The sequence below is a fragment of the Urocitellus parryii genome, chromosome 2 (assembly GCF_045843805.1).
Source record: "Urocitellus parryii isolate mUroPar1 chromosome 2, mUroPar1.hap1, whole genome shotgun sequence".
In the NCBI taxonomy this organism is placed as follows: Eukaryota; Metazoa; Chordata; class Mammalia; order Rodentia; family Sciuridae; genus Urocitellus; species Urocitellus parryii.
In genome coordinates this window covers 84,648,161-84,670,026 of record NC_135532.1, presented here as the reverse complement: position 1 = coordinate 84,670,026, position 21,866 = coordinate 84,648,161, and the positions used below count along the sequence as shown (strand labels likewise).

The following is a 21,866-nucleotide window of genomic DNA, read 5'->3' as shown; positions in this document are numbered from 1 at the left end:
AGTGTACTCTCATTTAATTTTGTAGAGTGCTGTGAGATGAGACACAGAGATGCTAACTAACTTACGCAAGTTCACAGGTTGGCTGAGGCAGAGCCAAGAATTTGAAAGCCAAGTCTTTTGATCCCTGTTCACCAATACAGGTGCCTGTGCTTCTCCTAAATTGATTCTCCTGTTGTATGAGAGAAGTTAACCTATTGGGTTAATCTAAGTATTCTACACTGTCCATTGTGGGTTATTTTTAAATGTTAGTCACATAGAAATACCAATGCCAGGGTCAGCCTTCTACAAGAGATTTTGAGCCTCATTCTAATTCTGGTTTGGACTGTATTTTTCATTTGTTGTAGGATGAAGATATGCATTACGAACAAAATGATCTTTATGCCATGGCCAGAACATCCAACCTCAATGAAGAGCTTGGGCAGGTGAGAGACTTTTCAGGGAATGAGCAATGTGATAGGAGCTTCATAGAAGACTCTAGGGAGAGCTTTTGCAAATCTCAATGCCACCATGAGAACAGGGTACAGTTCAAATTGACATGTGGAGTCGGGAATAGGAGTAGGCATATTTTGTTCGAGATATTGATAATTCTGCATCATGTTTAAATAGACTGCATCATGTTGAAGGAGAACAAACTCAGTACAGGTTATTATGTGTTTATGAAAGAGTGAAAAGCTAGAAGGGAAGAAAGGGAAGGCTGATGTTAGCTCTCAGGTGGGCTAACAGTAGTTAGCTTTCAAAGTTAGGAACTTGCTGAGGAGAGCTCTCGCCTTCTTCTTCCCCTCCCTTCATGAGGCCGATGACCCACAAAAAGCAGCCAAAAGCTGCTATAACATTTTAGAGATTGCTACAAAATTCTTCACTTCCACACCCATCCATCGGTTCACAGCTTCCTTGTCTATATATATCTGTAAATTAAAAAATAATCTCCCATTGTTGTAGCTAAAAAAAATAAGACTTATAATTCTGATTTTTCTAAATACCCTTTTTTTCTTAATATGTTTTTACTAGATTGAAATTTCCCATATTTCAATTAATTGGGGATGTTAAGCTTCAAGGGTGTGAATTCTGGCTCTACCATCTATCTATCAAATTACCAGCTGAGTAATTTGGGCTTCTTGTGTGACTTTCCTGGCCTTGATTCCTAATATGTAAATGGGTAATAAGAGCATCTTTGTCACAAGATGGCAATAACTGAATAAGATAATGTGCATATAAGGCACTCAGCATAGTCCCTGGAGTGTGGTAGGAACTTAATTAATGCTATTCATATTAAACAGTACTTGGTAAATATAATTTTTAATTCATAATCACATTGTGTGGTATCATTTGAATAATGGGTTGTCAGTAAATATTTATTTAAAAAGCATTTTGGCTTTTGGAAATGCCTGTTCAGAGAACTACACCAATATCCTTTTATTTTTATTTTTTTACATTTAAGAATTAAAAATGAAGGAGTCTGCAATAATTAACTCCTCTAGCATCTTTTCTCCTCATAAAAATCAGATTATTTATTTTAGAGTGTATTTTTTTAATTGGCAGTTGGAAAAGTACCATTTCATCAACCTTGCCTAGTCTTTTAGAGTAATAATTAAATATAACATTAATAAAAATTGATGTCAGTCTTTTAGAGTAATTAAAGATAACATTAATAAAAGAAAGCTTTAGGACTCAAGCTTTGAAAATAATTATATTGCTTATGTAGGTAAAACATAATGAAAAGAGCAAAAATGATGAAATTGAAAACAGAAGGGCAATAGAGAACTTAATATTCAGGATACACAAAAACTTCTACAACTCAACAGTAAAAAGACAAACTAATTCAAAAAAGCACAAAGTATTTGAATAGATCTTTCTCCAAAGAAGATATATAAATGGCCAATAGACTCTTGAAAAGATACTCATTATCATTAATCTTTAGGTAATGCAAATCAAAATCACAATGAGATATTATTTATAACCATTATTATGGCTATTATTTTATTAAAATGAAAAACAATAAAGAACAGACACTGATGAGGGTGTGGAAATTTTGCAAACCTTGTGCCTTGCTGGAAAAACTGGAAAATGGTACAACTGCTAAGATGGAAAACAGTATGATTGATCCTCAAAATACTAAGCATGGAATTATCATATGATCCAGAAATTCCACTTTTGGGTATGTACACAAAATGTTGGAAGCAGGGGCTTGAAAATACATTGTATAACAATGTTCATAAAATCATTATTTGTAGTAGCAAAAAGGTGAAAACATCAATGGATGAAAGGATAAACAAAGTGGTATACCCATACAATGGGTTATTATTCAGCTCCTGAAAAGAATAAAATGTTGACACAAAGCTGATTGTGTGTTTGTGTGTTTGATGCTGGGGATCAAACCTATAGCTTGGCACATGCTAGGCAAGTGTTCTACCATTGAAATATATCCTTAGCCTCTCATGGATGAATCTTGAGGACGTTATGCTAAGTAAAATATGCCATAAAAAGGAGATTAAATGATTCTATTTATAAGTCTGAGGTCAAATTCATAGAGACAGACAACTGAATAGTGGTTTCTAGGGACTGGATAGAGAGGAGAATATAGAGTTCGACAGAATTTTCGTTTCTTCTTAGAAATGAGCATTGTAGTTGTGACCATAATTAAAATTGCATAGAGTTTGTATTTCATTTTCATCTATTTAATGTTTTCTAGATACTTTTGATGAAATTTCTGCGGTAAGAAAATGAACTTGGCTTCTGATTTTCTTTTGGTTTGATGCTTAAAGTTTGTTTTGCATATAACTACTCAATTTTACCTCAAGTGTAAAACAAAGAACATAACTTTCAAAATAAGTATAAATATTAAGGTAGAATTCTAATGGACTGCATTTCTTGCTTTCTAAAAAATTTACATATTTTAAAAATTTAGAAAGTACTTAATGTTGTTGTCTTTGATATGTAAGTACATTTTAAACATGTGATTTTTTCATGTTCACTTTTTGTTTAGGTAAAATATTTATTTTCTGATAAAACAGGAACCCTCACTTGCAATACAATGGCATTTAAGAAGTGTACCATTGCAGGCATAATTTATGGGTAAGTGTTTTTATTGTCATACTCTGTTGTAAATTGGTGCATTGAAGTTATATATAAAAGCAAAAAAATCATTGTGGTATGTTCATACATGCATATGACCTAATTAATGATTAATTTCATTCTGCTGTTCTTCCTGTTTCCCATACCTCCCTCTCCACTTTGTTCCTCTTCCTCTACTCCACCGTTCTCCCTTCTATTTTCATGTGAAACCCCCCCCCCACACACACACATTTAAAAATTTTATTTCTCTGTAGTTTCCATATATAAGAGAAAAATTTGACCCTCGACTTTCTGTGTCTAGCTTATTTCACTCAGAATGATGTTCTCTAGGTCCATCCGACCAGCAAGTGACATGATTTCATTCTTCTTTATGGATGACTAAAACTCCATTGTGCATATAGACATTTTCGTTATCCATTTGTCTATTGATGGGCTCTGGGTTGGTTCCAATAATTTGGCTATTGTGAACTGTGCTACTATAAAATTTGTTGTATATAAGGTACCGATTTTGGTTCTTTTGGAATAATAACAAGGAGTGGGATAGATGGTTCATATGGGGTTCCATTCATAGTTTTTTTGAGGAATCTCCATATTGCTTTCCAAAGTGGTTATATGATTTGTGGTTCCACCAAAAATGTATGGGTGTACTTTTCCCCTACATCCTTACTAGCATTTATTATTTATATTTTTGATGACTACCATTTTAACTGGGGTAAAATGAAATCTCAGTGTGGTTTTGATATGGTATTTCCCTGATTGATAGACATGTTCAACATTTTAAAAATATATTTGTATATTTATGTTATACATATTACATTGTATATATTATATATTTGTATATTATAAAATATATTTATTTCTTCTTTGAAGAAATGTCTTTTTAGTTCACCTATTTTTTGAATGGGCTATTTGGTGCTTTTTTGTGCTAAGTTTTTTTGAGTTCTGTATATATTTTATATATATTCTGTATATAGTCTATATATATTCTGAATATTAATCCTCTGTTGGGGGAGTAGTTGGCAAAATTTATTCCATTCTGTAGGCTGTTTCTTCACACTCATGTTTCCTTCACTATTCAAAAACTTTTTAATTTGAAGCTATTCCACTTGTTGATTCTTGGTTTTATTTCTTGTGCTTTAGGAGTCAATATTATTAAGAAAGTTCCTATATGTGGAGTGCCTACCTTATATTTTCTTCTAGAAGTTTCATTATTTCTAGCCTAATTGTTAGGTCTTGGATCCTCTTTGAGCTGATTTTTGTGCAAGGTAAGAAACAAGAGATCTACAGTTCCATTCTTCTACACATGGATATCCAGTTTTCCTGGCATCATTTGTTTAAAAGGTCATTTTCTTTCCTCCAGCATGGTTTTTTTTTTTTTTTTTGCACTCTTGTCTTTCCTGTGTCTATGTGGATTTGTCTCTATGTCTTCAATTCTATTCCATTGGTCTTCATGCCTGTTTTGATGCCAATACAATGCTATTTTTGTAACCACAGCTCTAGTCACAAAAGAGATCTGGTATTTTGATGTCTTCAGCATTGCTGTTCTTACTCAGTATTGCTTTGGCTAATCTGAGAGATATATAATTTGTTATTCATCCATATGAATTTTGGGATTATTTTTTCTGGTTATTTGAAGAATGTCATTGGTGTTTTGTTTGTTTGTTTGGTACCAGAGATTGAACTCAGGGGCACTGAACCACTGAGCCATGCCCCCAGCCCTATTTTGTATTTTATTTAGAGATAGGATCTCACTGAGTTGCTTAGTGCCTTGTTTTTGCTGAGGCTGGCTTTGAACTTGTGATCCTCCTGTCTCAGCCCACCCCCCTCCCCAGCCACTGGGATTACAGGCATGAACCACCGAATCTGACTGTCACTGTTTTGATGAGGATTGCGTTAAATCTGTGTAACATTTTGGTAGTATGATCATTCTGACATTATTAATTCTGAATACCCAAGAATATAGGAGGTATTTCCATCTTCAAAGGTCTTAAACAATTTCTTTCTTTGGTTTTCTATAGTTTTCATTGTAGAGGTCTTTCACCTCTTTAGTTAGATTTATTCTCAAGTATTACTTTTTTTGAGAATATTGTGAATGCAGAAGTTTTCTTGATTTGTTTTTCAACAGATTCACTGGAGTATAAGAAAGCTATCATTTTTGTATACTGATCTTGTATCCTGCTACTTTGGTGAATTCGTTTGTCAGCAACAGAAGTCTTCTGGTGGGTTTTTTTTTTCAGGGGGAGTATGATTCTAGGAATAGGATCATGTCATCAGCAAACAGATAATTTAGCTTCTTCTTTTCATATTTACATCCCTTTAATTTTCTTTTCTTACCTGATTGCTCTGGCTAGAGTTTTAAAAATATCGAATAGAAGTGGTGAGAATGAACATTCTTGTCCTTTACCTGAATTTAGAGGAAATATTTTCATTTATTTCTCCATTCAGTATGATGTTGGCCTTGGTTTTTTCATATAGCCTTTATAAGGTTGAGAAAGTTTCTTCTATCTCTGGTTTCTCCAGCATTTTAAACATAAATGGGTGCTGGATTTTGTCAAAGGCTTTTTCTGCATTATTGAGATGATCTAGTGTTTTTGTTCTTAATTCTGTTTATGTGATTAATTACATTTATTTATTTCTGTATATTAAAACAATCTTGCATCCCCGGGATAAAACTCAGTTGGTCATGGTGTACTTTATGCTTAATGTGTTTTTGAATGCAGTTTGCCAATATTTTACGAAGGAATTTTGTGGTCTATGTTCATCAGAGATGTTGATCTTTAGCTTTCTTTCTTATGTGTCTGTCTGGTTTTGGTATCAGGGTGATACTGGCTTCATAGAATAAATTTGGGAATGTTCCCTCCCTTCCAATTTCATGAAATAATTTGAGGAGGATTATTGTTAGTTCTTCTTTGAAGCTTTGGTAGAACTCAGTTGAGAATCCATCTGGTCCTGGGCTTTTATTTGTTGCTGTTTTCTATGGTTTAGATATGATGTGTCTCCCCAAAGATCATGTGTAAGATAATGCAAGAAAGCTTAAGAGGTGACGGCTGGGGTTGTAGCTTAGTGGTAGAGTGCTCGCTTTGCATGTGGAAGGTACTGATTTGATCCTTAGCACCATATAAAAATAAAACAAAGGTACTGTGTCCATCTACAAATAAAAAAAAAATTTTTAAAGAAAGTTTAGAGGTGAAATGATTGGGTTATGAGAGCTTTAACCTAACCAATGCATTAATCCATTGCTATGGATTAACAGGGCAATAACTATAGGCATGTAGGGTGTGGCTGGAAGAGACAAGGTGTGGCTTTGGGGTTTGCATTTTGTCCTTAGCAGAGGTCTTTCTTTGCTTCTGTATTGCCATGTTTTCAGCTGCTTTCCTCTCACATGTTCTTCTGCATTGAAGTTCTGCCTCACCTTGGAACAAGAACTGAGACCTCTGAAACTGTGAGCCCTAAATAAGCTTTCCTCCTCCATGCTGTTCTTGTCAGGTCTGTTGTTCACAGTGATGAAAATCTGGCCAAAACATTGTTTCAATATCATTGCTTGATATGAGTCTGTTTATGTTTTCTATACCTGCATGTTTTAATTTGGGTCAGTCATATGTTTCTAAACATTTGTCAATATCATATAGATTTTCCAGTTTATTGGAGTATGAATTCTCAAAACAGTTTCTAATGATGCTCTGGATATCAAAAGTGTCAGTAACTTTGATTTGGATATTCTCTTTCTTTTGGATTTATCAATCTTGCTTTCAAAGAACCAACTCTGTTGCATTGTTCCTTTATATTGTTTTTTTATTTTCAATTTTATTTATTTCAGCTTTGAGTCTAATTATTTCTTGTTTTCTACTGATTTTGGAATTAGTGTTTTCTTCCTTTCCTGGGGCTTGGAGGTGTAATGACAGATTATTATTGTAAGATATATGTATATATATATATATATATATATATATATATATATATATATTTTTTTTTTTTAGTGTAGTGATTCCACTTTCCTTTTAGAACTGCCTTCATATTGTCCCAGAGATTTTGTTATGTTGTATATCTGTTCTTGTTTGTTTCCAAGAACTTTGTTTCTGCCCTGATTTTTTTCTCCAATCCATTCCTCATTCAAATGTGTATCACTCAATCTCCATGTGTTAAAATTGTTTCTGTTTTTATCTTGTTATCAATTTCTAATTTAATTCCATTATGATCTGATAAAGTGCAAGAATTATCTCTATTTTTTCTATTTGCTAAATGTTGTTTTGTGTCCTAAAGCATGGGCCCCATTTGATACAGATTCCATTTGATGCTGAGATGAAGTGAATTCATTTCAGTGAAATATTTTATAGATGTTTGTTAGGTCCAGTTAATTGATAGTAATTTTGTGTGTGTGAGTGTGTGTATGTGTGTGTGTGTGTGTGTGTGTGTGTGTAGATGTACCAGCATTTGGGACATGAATATTTACAATCCTTATATTCTTTTGTTGGATGGAACAAACTTCCTTGTCTCTTCTGATTAATTTTAACTTTAAGTCTACTTTGTCAGATATGAGAGTCTCACTTGTTTTTAGTCTCTATTTGCATGGTATATCTTTCTTTAACCTTTCACCTTCATTCTGTGGGTGTCCTTGCCTGGCAGGTGAGTCTCTCAAAATATGGTTTAGTCCTGTTTTTTAATCTCTTCTGTCAATCTATGTCTTTAATTAAAGACTTGAGGATATTTACATTCAGTTGTTATAGAGAGGTGATTATTACCTCTTGTCGTCTTTATTTAAATGTTTTATTCAAGCTTCCCTTTACTAAGCTCTTCTTCTACTAAGATTCATTTATTTGCTTTCTTTGAGTTAGTTTTGCATTTCCTTTGCATGAAATGTATATTTGCTATAAAGTTGATTTAGTAGTCATGAATTCTTTTATTTTCTGCTTTCATGAAAGGTCGTTATTTCATCAAATCCAAAGGATAGCTTTACTGAATAAAGCAGTCTTGGTTGGCAATCATTATCTTTCAAAACTTGTGATATGTTATTCCAACTCTCCTGGCTTTTAAAATCTGGGCCAAGAGATCAGTGCTAATTCCCATTGTTTGCCTCTAAATGCAACCTACTGTGTTATGGTTTACATATGAGGTGTCCCCCCAAAAGTTCATGTGTGTGACAATGCAAGAATGTTTAGAGATGAAATGATTGAGTCATGAAAGTTAATCAAATCAGTGAATTAATCCCCTGCTAGGGATTAACTGATTAGTAACTGAACACAGGTAGGGTGTGAGTGGAGGAGGTAGCTCACTGGAGGCATGACATTAGCATATATATTTTGTCCTTGGCAAGTGGAGTCTTCCTGGTGTGATATCCTGAGCCACTTTCCTCTACCACACTCTTCCATCATGATGTTTTGCCTTGCCTTGAGTCCAGAGCAATGGAATCAGTCATTTATGCACTGAGACCTCTGAAACTGTGAGCTCCCAAATAAACTTTTGCTCCTTTAATTGTTCTTCTCAGGCTTTTTGCTTAAAACAGTGAAAAAGCTGACTAAAACATGATGTTTTCCTTTTGAAGCTTTTAAAATTCTCTTCTTGTTCTTTATATTAGACATTTTAATTATAATGTGTCTTAGGATTATTTTTGATTTTGTCTATTTGGGGTTTCCAAAGCCATGTCATTTCCAAGATTTGGAATCTTTCCGGAAATTATTTCACCGAAAAGGCTTTGCACACCCTTAGTTGGATCTTGTTTCCTTCCTCAGTGCTAGTGATTCTCATATTTGATCTGTTCATGCTGTCTAATCCTGAATATCCTCGTCATGATCTCTTATCACTTTTATTGCCAAATTTTAAAGATTATATACCTTTCCTTTGAGGCCCGAAAATCTGTCTCCTGTATGATCTAATCTAATTTGATTTATTATTTTATTTTAGCATACCTATTTGTCTTATTTCAGACTATCTATGTCTTTATTGAAATGATTTACCATATGATAACCTATATTATCTCTTAGTTCATTTCTTGAATCTTCTTCTTCCTTGATCATTCTATTCACCAAATTTTAAAATTCTTTGGCATTTCATTCATTTCAATGATGATTCAGTTGTTTGGGGGTTAAAGACTTTTGGAGGCATTTTATTTCCTTGCTTTCCCATGTTTTCTGTATTTTTGTGTTGAGATTTGCCACTCTCCTTGAATGGAATATTCTCCAGTAGGCTGCTTTCACTTTACTGGGTGTTCCAAGAGTCCAGTCAATATGTTTTCAGTATTTTGATCCATCACTTTCCACACATATGGGGAGCTTACTATTACCTGTAATTGAAAATACAAAAGAGCAAATCATCTACTACTAAGTCTTTACACTTGTTAAAGAGTTTTCTATAACTCCACTACATCTAAAGTGGGAGGATGGGGGATAGTATGCTAATAGGTTGAAAGAATTTTATTAAATAAATGGAATTGTTATTATACTACATAGGGCATGAAAATGAAAGAGAAAAAAAGTGACTGGATAAAAGGAAAAAGAAAGGAGAAACAGAGAAAAATAATAGGAAGGGGGAAGGAAGAAAGGCAGAACATTAAAATGTGAGTAGATGAAGAAAGAGAGGCTGTCAGTGTAGAAAACAGATGTAAAATGTATTATATAAATTTAATTAATACATTACCCAGAAAAAAAATGACAAGCAACCTCCCATTAAAAAGTAAACACCCCAAATCACTGATGTTAACCTAACAAAAAAAGGAAAACTAGAATATAGAGAACAAAGCAGTGTACAAAATAAGTAAATACAAAAATATAAAGAATAAAAAACTAAAACAAAACAAAAACAGAAAAACTAAAGAACTAAACCAACAGAAGAAAAACCTGACCCCAAAGCAGAACCCATCCCAACACACCCTCAAAAAATAAAAATAACATACATTCATATACATGAACAAAAGAATACAAAATTTGAAAATAAGTCAGGTATGGAAAGCACAAGGGTAGAGGCAAAAAATGGAGAAGTGATGAGAGAGAGAAGAAAGGGTGGCAGTATAAGATAAATGTTGAAGTGAGTAAGAAGAGAAACAAAATGAATAGGTCCAATTAGTACAAAATTTTACATAAATTTTTTTTAAAAAGCCATGGGTAAAGACACCCCTCTGGAACCCTAGCTGTCCAGAGGGCCAAGGCAGTTTGATTATAAGGCAAAGGACCGTTCCAGCTACCTAGGAAAACTCTCCTTGAATGGAATATTTCTCAACACTAAAAGCAAAGGGATTTGGGGATGCAGCTCAGAGGCCAAAATTAAGCAAAATATAATCAATGATCATGTAACAACAGCAGAATAAATTTAAAAAAAAAAGAAAAAGAAGAAGTAGGGAAAGAGGGTAGGCAAGAGAGGTAATAGAAAGGAGAGAAAAAGAAAAAATGAGTAGAGTATAATTAAAAATAAAAAACAGCCAGGCACTGTTGCTCACACCTGTAATCCCAGTGACCCTAGAAGCTAAGGCAGGAGTGATGGTGAGTTCAAGGCCAGCCTCAGCAACTCAGTGAGGCCCTAAGCAACTTAGTAAGATCCTGGCTCAAAAATTAAAAAGGGCTGGGGATGTAGCACAGTGGTTAAATGCCCCTGGGTTCAAACCCTGGTACAAAAAATAAACAAACCAACAAAAAAATCCTGGTAGTATGGATCTGTCCAATTAACACATTATTACATTATCGATAAAAATGCATAAGATTATGGATTAAGTAATACAATTTCCAATAGAGTCAGGGAATCCATTAAATTAATACATAAAATGATACCAGTCTAATAAAGACTAACAGCAAGGAATCAAAATTTATTCCTTGCTGATGTTTCTGAGATAAAGATAGTTCTTAGTGAGACCTCCTGGTTTGGACTGTCTGCTATCAGGAGGTGTTGTAGATATAGAAGGTTATATTGGAACCTCAGAGTGACTCACCTGTATGTTTATTATTAGATCTTAGATTATTAGATCTTTCTACATCAGACTTTTGATTCAGAGGCTTCCCTGCACTCAAGTTCTTGCATTTTTCTATGCTGGTATCCATTTGTCTGCCTTTGGTATGAGCTTATGTGGTTACAGATAATTTTTTAATGGATCATCTAAAAGCTGGTAGGATTGTTGGATGGAAACTTTTGAGTGTCTTCTACCTTGTTGCCTGCTCTTTCCCAGGGTGGAAGAGCAGTTTGTGTTCTGAGTAAACACCTTGTCCCAGGGACTAACTGAAAAATAACTATTCCTTCTCTTTTTGGTGCTAGTGGTTCTGCTGGTCTGAAAGATCCACCTGCCCAGTTTAAATGGGAGCCCCCTGCCATCAACTGGAGAAAAGATGGGACCTTGGGTGACCCAGAGAGTCTGTGAATCCCAGCAGGTGTGCTCACTTGCTGATAAGACCTTGTTAACCCCATGATAATTTTTTACAATTGGAGCTGGCTTTTCTTTATTGCTAAAGGGCTTTAGAATGGGTCTGAGAGTCTCCAAGGGTCAGTCCTAGGAGATTGGCTGCGGTGTGTTGCCTGGGCTGGACTATTAAACTCCATAACTGTAGTAGATATCCCATGGTAGGCAGTTCTAAAAATCCCACACTATGAATTGGTTTGCAGGTGCATGTCTGCAGCTCAGGCTTGACAGCAGCTCTTGCTGTCTGCCTGAGAGGCCCGAGTAGCAAATGTGGCTCCGATAGATTTCCCCCTCAAAAACTCTGAACCTTCCAAACTGCCAGACTGTGGCTTCTGTGTTTAGGAATTGTCTGGCACCACGCCATCCAATGATTCAGCCTTTTAGTCAGAACTCCCAGTATGATTTTTGGGCTGGGAACCTACCTTTCCAGTGAGAAAGAAGAATAAAAGAAAGAAAGAAAAAAAAAAGATGGAGACTCATGGAGTCTACGTTGGATCTTGTGGATGTTGAAAACAGCGTAGAAAAAGTTATAACGCAAAAGAGTGTGGTGATCCCTGCTCTTCTGTGTACAATTTTGCCCTTTTAAGATGGATCCTGGTCCCAGCTCTCACTTTCTCCAGCAGCTCTGATCCCGAGTCACCCCAGTTTGTTGCACTGCATTTAAATCTCCTTTATGTTCAAACAGAGTATCTATATGATGGTGATGTAAAAAATTCTTGTGATCTGTATGGTCCCCTCCCTCCCTTGGCCATTTTGCCTTCAGCACTCTGAAAAGGGGTTTCCCCTCCCCCACTAAGCAGCCAGGCATGCCCTGAATTGTTGTAGAATACTCCACTTAAAAAAACCAAAAAACTGTAATTTTTCTAAAACAAACAGTAAAACCACAAAAAACCCAAAACAGAAACAAATAACAAAAACTCACAATATTCCTCCACTCCTGCTGACCATTTTCTCTTTTTTTGGGGGATCCAATTCATCTTCCAGCAGCTCAACAACTATTTTTTTATTTTTTAATTTATTTGTTCTAATTTGTTATACATGACAGCAGAATGCATTTGGATTCATAGTACACAAGTGGAGCACAATTTTTCATATCTCTGGTTGTATACAAAATAGAGTCACACCATTCGTGTCTTCATACATGTTACCTAGGGTAATGATGTCCATCTCATTCCACCATCTTTCCTACGCCATATCCTCTCCCTTCCCCTCCCTCCCCTTTGCCCTAATCAAAGTTCCTCCTTTCCTCCCATGCTCCCTCCCTACCCCCATTAATCGATAAGCATACACTTATCAGAGAAAACATTTGGCCTTTGGTTTTTTGGGATTGGCTTACTTCACTTAGCATGATCTTCTCCAGCTCCATCCATTTATCTGCAAATGCCATGATTTTATTCTCTTTTAATGCTGAGTAATATTCCATTGTGTATATCCAAGCAGGGGGCATGAATTATGCAGGAGGCTGTTACCCACTATTTTCTTCCTATCATTTTTTTCTTAAAATGAGTTAGCTTTTATTTATTCTAAGACTTATCTGAATTTCTAATAGTATAGTTGTATCTGAATGATATTGAAACTTAATAGAGCCTGAATGAAAGCTTGTGGTTGTTTAAAAATATGGTTTATATTTGCTTTTATAGATGATTGGAATTTTTGAAGAGTTTTATATCGATAATCTTGTAACATGTGTATTTCTTCCTTCATTTTCTCTCAGAAATCATTCAGACAATACTGACAATGGTAACGAAAACCTCAGGTACGAACATTTTTCTTTCCTACTTTGCCTTTGTTCCTTTTCCCTGAAGTCAACTCTTATGAATACTAGAGTATTGATTTGTATCACCTTCCTCTTGTCCAGACCTCAAATGGCAGCTTCCAGAAAGCTCCCTGGGTAGATCTCTCCCATATCATATTCAAAAAACTTAGAATTTATCCTGTAATTTACTGCTTTTGAAGTTACTTTGTTTCAAATTATTTTTAACTAACAGATTGGGTATCCCTTTCCTGAAATGCTTGGGACCAGGAATGTTTGGGATTTGGGATGTTTTTCAATATTTGAGTATATGTAATGAGATATCTATATACAACTTAATGCACATAGCCTGAAGGTGATTTTATACAGATTTTTAGATTTAAATTGACACATAATAATTATACATGTTTATGGGGTATAGTGTGATATTTTCATACCTGTGTACAATGTACATTGATCAAATCAAAGTAATTTATATAACCATCATTTCATTTATTTTGTGGGTGTGTGCTGAGAATGTTCAAAGTATTCTTTTAGCTATTTTGAAATATACAATAAATGATTGTTAGCTATTGTCACCCTACTATGGAAATAAAACACTAGAAATTAATCCTCTTAACTATATATATTTTTTCCAGTACTGGGGATTTAACCCAGGGGCACTTAAACACTGAGCTACATCACAAGCCCTTTTTATTTTTTATTTTGAGACAGGTTCTTGCATAATTGCTTCGGGCCTCACTAAATTGTTGAAGCTGGCCTCAAAGTTGCAATCCTCCTGCCTCAGCCACCTAAATTGCTGGCATTACAGATGTGTGCCACCATGACAGGCTTAATTGTAATTTTTATGCAATATTTTTGATAATTTTGTTCATGAAGAAAGGTTTCATGGTTTGGAATTTTCCATTTGTTTTATCACATTGGTTGTCAAAAAATTTTGGATTTTATAGCATTTCAGATTTTAGATTATTTAATTAGGGATGCTCAACTTGCATACAGTTTTCAGTACAAGTGTAGGTATTTCTAATGCCATTTTGCACTTGATGTCTGGGAAGATGTATCATTTAACTGAATTTTAGATATTTACTACAACTCTATAGACTCTGTGGATCCTTCTCTTTTTGAGTATTGGCTGGTGCCATTAGGGACTCCTGGTCAAAAGTAATCTTCTGTATTCTTCCTCATAGTCGAGCATCTTTCTGTGAATTTAATGACCCTAAATTATTGGAGAACTTTGAGGATGGTCATGTAAGTCTGCTATTTTCCCTTCAAAATGGACATGATAATGCTGTATAACTTTAAAACTTACATGCAATTTCCTAAAAGAAATATAATTTTCTGAACCCAGTAGAAGAAAGTCTTGGAAAAGACTGATCCACCAACCAAGAATTTCTGGTGCAAAGGAATTTTTTTGCACCAATATGATGAGCCAAACACTGACTTTATTGTGTGTGCATTTAAACATCATACAACACCTTTTACTATGTAGCTATCTATTTTTCAACTATCTTCATTGTATTGCATGCCATCAATATCTTCATTATTCCAACATACTGATATACTAGATTTGAAACCTTGATCTTCTATAAAAAAAGTGATCTTTTAAAGCATACATCCATACCTGTTTGTTCTTTGCTTAAATACCCTCTGAGTACTGGCACTGCACTAAGGATAAAATCCAAACTCATAACCATGGCCTTCTCTCCAACCTCATTCTTTGGCACCGTCTTTTGCTCAAGGTGCTAAAGGTCACACTTGTCTAGAGGCACCACAATCACACAAAGCTGCTTTCTGCTTCAGGTCCTCTGAACTTGCTGTGTCCTATGTCAGGTACAGGCCACCACAAGTGACAACTCTACAAACAGTGAATAAACCTTTTTTGTTTGGATATTAATTTAACTGTCTCCTGAGATTCCCTGGCCACCTGTCTGAAATAGACTCCTCCTTTTCTGTCACAGGCCCTGTTTTTTTTTCCCTCCAGCTTCGAGAAATTCTATCTCCCCCAGGAGGACAGAAGGTCTAAGAGGGCAGGGCCATTCTGATGTCTCCCTAGCCTCCTCTACTGTCCCTGACTTGGTAGCCACCCACAAACACTTTTTGAATCCATCATAAGTTTCTTGGCTGGGGCCTGGCTTGTGTGTTCCTGAGGTTTAAACCTCAGGCACCATACCTCAGTTGGTACAAAATTGCAGATTCTGTATAATTTCCACATTGCTGGCATTTAGGAGACTCATTATCTCTGCATCTTTTTCTAGCCCTCATCAGAATACATTAAGGAATTCCTTACCCTCTTATGTGTGTGCCACACAGTTATTCCTGAGAGATGTGGAAATGATATACTCTACCAGGCTTCCTCCCCAGGTAGGTGTCATATACAAAGAAAGTGTGCACCTCATTGATCCTAGAGGGTAATGAGGCTTCAGGAGAAGTTGCTGCTGCTGCTGATATCCATTATTCCTACCTCTTTCTTTCCCTGAAATTCTCACTAGTGGGGATACGCAGAGCAGAGCAGCTCAGAGCCATTCTACAACCCTGGGGCTCCTTGTCTCTCATTTCAAAGATTGTTGTAAAGAGGCCAAGATGGGCTCTTGGGCCTGGAGAGCTCAGCAGTGTTTTGGTCATAACCAGGAATAAAGCAGAGGTGAATTTAAGGCCCTGCCATATTTTATGAGGATATTATGAATGTCATTGAGAACAAGCAAAATCATTATGTGTAGTAGTGCTGTTAGCTGGGTAAATTCATCTTAGTCCAGAAAAAGGCCATATTTAACCAGATTTCTTCTTCATGAGCACTAGTACCTAGAAGGACGACAGATAAATACACTTGGATCAAAAAAGTCAACTTTAAAATATGTCAAAGTATTTTAGTATTGCAGAATGCAAATCTGTATTAAATTAAATTTGGTTTGGATATTGCTTGATGCCTATTAATATGGACTATTTATTGACAGATGAAGCTGCTTTAGTGAAAGGAGCAAAAAAACTTGGCTTTGTTTTCACCACAAGAACACCTTATTCTGTCACCATAGAAGTTGTGAGTAGGACACTGAATACTTTTGAATGTTTTACAGACTCCTGATTTTCAATAGAAGTACAGGTGTACCATGGTTCAGAGTAGGAACCCTGAAGGTTCTGGGATTCCCTCTTTATCTCACCCCTTTCCAAACATTGTCCTCAGGGACCTTCTTTCACTTCTCTAAGTTTGTCTTGTTTTATTATTGTGCATTTACACAGAGTTTGTGAAGATTAGATGAGTTAATACATAGAGAGTGATTGGGATTAGTGTCTGGCACATAGAAAGTACACAATTTAAGTGAGTTATTCCAAAGAGTTAAAATCATCATAACTTTGAGACATGTACTATGATTTTCTATGTGAAATTCACATTGTTTAAATATTTTTGTGAATTCTGTTAGTATATTGATTTTTTTATTTTATTTTTTTGTGTATATATATACATTTATATGCCTTTTATATACTTTTTCTGTTTGATAATTATTCACCAAGAGTCTTTGATATTGTGGGAGAAAATTGAAATAATGCAAACATAGTAGCCGACATGCTGATTTTTCCCCTAGTGATAGTGGGATGGTTAGGGGTGTTTGCAACTTTGGTAAAAAATTAATTAATCATTATATCTAGAGTACCTGGCACACAGACAACTCTGAAATTATTTGAAATTCTGCCACACATCACTGCCTTATTGATGATGCTGGGAATTGGTAGATTCAAAGATAAATTGATCTTAGCTATTAGAACTCAAGAGACAGTAACTGAAAAACTTAGAAAAGAAAGCATCATTGCTATAGACCTTTTTATATGTATATATATATATATATATATATATATATATATATATATCCTATCACCTCTTACTGTTGTCCACCTCTTCAAATTAATTAATAATGTTTTCATTTGCTCTTTGCAATTTATTGAAAAGATTTATTTTTCCATTATTGTCTGATGATTGTCTCTTATACTACGTGTGTATGTGTGTCCCTGCACTCTAGAAAGTATTTATAAAATGTTTATACTAGTGCTAATTTTAGATTGAAAAATGAGGTGCTTTTGTCCTAATTTGGTGTCCTTAGAAACATTCATGGTAATACTTCCCATGTTGCAAACAATGCTCTTACCAGAGGAGGACATTGTCATCTCATTAGAATTGCAAGAAAATTTATATTTTGAAAAAGATGTGTATTTGGAGAGTAAAACATTTGTGACTGGGGCTGTGGATTATTTTATAAGATGAATGCGTTTTTCCTCTAAGAATTTTTTTTTATCTTCCTGTAGATGACAGAAACACACACTTTTGAAATCCTTAACATCCTGGAGTTCTCTAGGTAAGCTCTCTTCTCATACAGTTCATGTATTTTCAAAGTCAGTTTCCACAACTTTTCCAATTGAGATTTGGTAATGTGAATCAAAATTTCAAAACAGAATCATGAAAGTCTTGTTAGCCTCTATGTGGAAATCTTAGCTCAGTTCTTGGTTTTTGCAAAGAACTCATTAGGCCAAATTCTCCTTAGTAAGTTGTGTACAGAGTCAAATACCTCCCTTTGATAGCACTCGCCAAGGTCAGAATTGCAATTTTGGATCTGTTATAATTTTACCATCTCACTGACTAGACAATAGCTCCCAAGGGCAATGATCACCTTCTGTAGGGTCTGCTGTCCAGGAAATACTCAGTGAATAATTAGTGGAAGGATTGATGTTGGAAATTATTTTCAAAAACCCAACATGTTTCTTTAAAAGTAGACAGTAAATTAATTCATTTTTTTCTTTTTAAAGGGCAGTGATGTGCATTCAAGTCCTTCCTGCTTCTTACACTTCAGTGGGTTGTTGTTCTAGCACCAACAGCTAATTCCCCAGAGTACATTGTGAGGATGGTGATGCCAATACTAATTTTATTGAACTTTTCTGCAAGACCTATGAAATCATATCTCTTGAACTCTTTGAGCATTCTAATGTAGAAACTGAAAATTTAAGAAAGGAAATGATGAAGTTACTCATTAACTCTTCTCAAAGTTGGATGATTCTGTTTATATCATATTTTTAAAGACTTGTTTCCTAACGACATTTTTAAAAAAACCAAAAGAAATTTAACAAGTTTTTAAGACTTGGCAAAGTTGTCATCAACTTCCCCTCACACACACCTTGAGAGCTTTTTCCAAAATCTTTTTTTATTTTTATTTTGATTTTCCATATCTTTGATTAATTATAGTATATTAACTCCATGGCTTAAATATTTGTACTTCTTTTAACATTTTTTTGAAATGTGAGATTTTTGAAATTTGCTTTATATATCCTTTTTAAATTAGTATTGGAGCTTTATAGCTATAAATAGTAGTCAGGTTCATCCCGACAAACTCATACATACACGGAAATCAATTTTACTTCATGATCCCCCTCTTTTTGCTTCCCATTTTCCCTCCCCTCTCCCATTGTCTTTCCTCTACTCTACTAGACTTCCTTTCATTGGCCTATTAATTTATAGTTGGATATTTATGCTCTCCTATCCTTCTCTCATCCTTTCACTTCTTTTACTCTAGCTTTTGCATATGAGAGAAAATATTAAACTTTCGAGTTTCCGAGTTTGGCTAATTTCTCCTAGCATGATATTCTCCATTTCCATCCATACACTGGCTAATGCCATGATTTCATTCTTTTTAATGGTTGAGTAGAACTCTATTGTGTATTTATACACAATTTCTTAATCCATTCATCTGTTAGTAGGCATCCATAATTTAGCTACTATGAATTTTTCTGCTATCAACATTGATGTGGCTGTGTCAGTGTAGTACACTGATTTTAGATGTTTTGAGAAAATACCTAGGAGTGGGGTAGTAGGGTCGTATATTCGATGCATTCCTATTTTTTTGAGGAATCTCCATATAGCTTTCCAGAGTGGTTGGGCTAGTTCACAGTCCCATCAAAAATGTCTGAGTGTTCCTTTCTTCCCACAACTTCACCAGCATTTGTTGTTGTTTGTGTTCTCGATCATTGCCATTCTGACTACTGTTAAGTTTTTTGAATTCTTCATGTATTCTAGATATTATTTCTCTGTCAGAAGAGTAGCTAGCAAAGATTTTCTCCCATTTATTGCTAGTTGTTGGTTTCTTTAGGTTTACTCTGTCTTTTTGATTCAGTTTTCATAGATTGTATTTGTCCAGAAATGTATCTGTTTATTCTAGGTTTTCCAGCTTATTGGAGTATAAGTTTTCAAAATATTTCCTAATGATCCACTGGATTCTGTAATTGGTAATCCCTCCTTTTTCATCTCTAATTTTATTAATTTGTGTTTTCTCTCTTCTTCTTTTGGTTAGTATGGTTATGGGCTTATCAATATTGTTTATCTTTTCAAAGAACCATTCATTGGTCTTCTGTATTTTTTTATTCTCAATTTGATTGATCTCTGCTCTGATATTAACTATTTCCTTCTTCCTACTGGTTTTGGAATTGGTTTATTATCCTTTTTCATGGGCTTTGAGATGCATCGTTAGGTTGTTCATTTGGGATCTGTCTGATTTTCTTATGTAGGAACATACACATATAAACTGTCCTCTTAGAACTGCCTTTATAGTGTCCCAGAGGTTCTAATATGTTGTATCACTATCATCATTTGAATCTAAGAATTTTTAAATTTCTCCCTTAATTTCTTTTATCACCTATTCATCATTCAAAAGTGTATTGTTCAATCTCCACAAATTTACATAGTTTCTGTACAGTTTTGTCATGTTGATTTCTAATTTCAATCCATTATGATCTGATAAGATGCAAAGAATTATATTTTGTATTTACTAAGAGCTGCTTTGTGGCCTATATATGGTTTGTTGTGGAGAAGGTTCCATGAGTCACTGAGAAGAGTATATTCATCTGTTTGATGAAATATTCTATAGCTGTCTGCTAAGTGCATTTGATTTATAATATTTTTCAGGTCTAAAGAGTCTTTACTGAATTTATGTCTGTATGATCTAATAGTGATAGAGATGTGTTGAAATCATTCAGTATTATTATGCTGGGGCATGAGACTTCAATTTGAGTAGTGTCTCTTTTATGTAATTGCAACCATATTTGGGGCATAAATATTTACTACTGCTATTTCTTCTTGTATTTTTCTCTTTACCAGTATTTTTCTTTACCAGTATGAAGTGACCTCCTTTGTCTCTTTTGATTAATTTTGGTTTGTAGTGTACTTTGTAAGATAGAGAGTAGCTACTCCTCCCTATTTTAGAGCTCCATTTGCATGATACATCAATTTCCATCCTTTTTCTTTCATCATGTGGGTGTCTTTGCCTATAAAGTAAATTTCTTACAAATAGCATATTGTTGAGGATTGCTTTTTAAACTCATTCTGTTAGCCTATGTCTTTTAGTTGGAGAGTTGAGACCATTTACATTCAAAGTTATTACCAGGAGATGTTTATCAATTCCTGAGATGCTTATTAATTCCTGCCATTTTGATTTATTTATAATGTTTAATTTTGTCCTGTTTCTCATTTACTTAGCTACTCTTAAAATGAGATTTTTTTCATTTATGAACTCTGAGGGTTTTTTTGTAAATTTCTTCTGTGTGGAGTATTTCAATAAGTAAGTTCTATAGAGCTGATTCAGTTGTCATGAATTCTTTTAGTTTGCGCTCATCCTGGAAGCTGGTGAAGGAAGAAGAAACCTGCCCTGGGCTTCATGTATTATTCCATCCTCACAACTCTTTCAAATCGATCTTCCTGTCCCCATTTTGCTGCCCTACTCTGTCAACTTGTGGTATCCCTGGATACCGACAGGGCCACTACAAGTTCACAGGGTAGAGACTCTGCTGTTGATCTAAACTCAACCATGAAGGCTAGCCATTTTGTTGTCCAACTCTGAGATTCTGTCTTCAAAATGGATTACTTTTAGAGACTTTCAGCTGAACATATATTTGATTTATTTTGTCTTTAATTTCCAAGTTTGTGTTTGGTTCTTTTTCAATATTTCTATCTTTTTATGGAATTTCTCATTCATATCCTATACTGACTTCCTTAATTCTTTCATTTGTTTTTCTTTGGTCTCTTGGAATCCATCGATTATTTTTATAATGATTCTTTTGAATTCTTCATCTGATATTTAATCCACTTCAATATCTTTGGAGTCATTTGCTGGTGAATTATAAACCTGAGGAGGTGTTGTTTATCTTGAATTTTTCGTATTTCTATGTTGAGTCTGGGAGATACTGGGTGGGCCTTTTCTGGACACAGTCTTCACTTGCTGGAGTGATCTAGACTGAGATTCCTTTGTAGGTGTGGTATCGACAGCTTATATGTTAATTCTCTGTTTCTGCTGTAATAGTAAATGACCACAGGTGGGACCTGGGGGCCCACCTCTATCTGTTTCTACTTGAGGCTTGGTTGTTAGTTTTGGTTTTTGTCTCTTCTATTATTTGTATTAAAGTACAGCTGAAGATTGAGTGAAGATTGATTGGTTTGTGTATAAAGCAAGATGCACTGTCTTTTGGTTGAGTTTAGTTCAACAGCAGAGTCTCTACCCTGTGAACTTGTAGTGGCCCTGTCAGAACCTAGGGATACTACAAGTGGACACTGAGGGTAGGGCAGCAAAATGGGGACAGGAAGATCCACCAAAGAGTTGTGAGGATGGAATAATACATGAAGCCCGGGGCAGGTTTGTTCTT

The 21,866-nt window shown here is 34.9% G+C and overlaps 1 protein-coding gene across 1 annotated transcript in view; it reads left to right on the top strand.

Annotated features, from left to right (window-relative positions):
- The window catches only part of LOC113199600 (phospholipid-transporting ATPase IB-like), a 165,202-nt gene that overhangs the window by 35,476 nt on the left and 107,860 nt on the right, over nucleotides 1-21,866 (top strand). Inside the window, exons 10-16 of the mRNA XM_077795482.1 lie at nucleotides 345-422; nucleotides 2,984-3,072; nucleotides 11,046-11,063; nucleotides 14,345-14,447; nucleotides 15,455-15,560; nucleotides 16,151-16,233; nucleotides 17,493-17,542. Coding sequence (XP_077651608.1) covers nucleotides 345-422; nucleotides 2,984-3,072; nucleotides 11,046-11,063; nucleotides 14,345-14,447; nucleotides 15,455-15,560; nucleotides 16,151-16,233; nucleotides 17,493-17,542 — 527 coding nt within the window. The remainder of the gene's footprint in view (nucleotides 1-344; nucleotides 423-2,983; nucleotides 3,073-11,045; nucleotides 11,064-14,344; nucleotides 14,448-15,454; nucleotides 15,561-16,150; nucleotides 16,234-17,492; nucleotides 17,543-21,866) is intronic.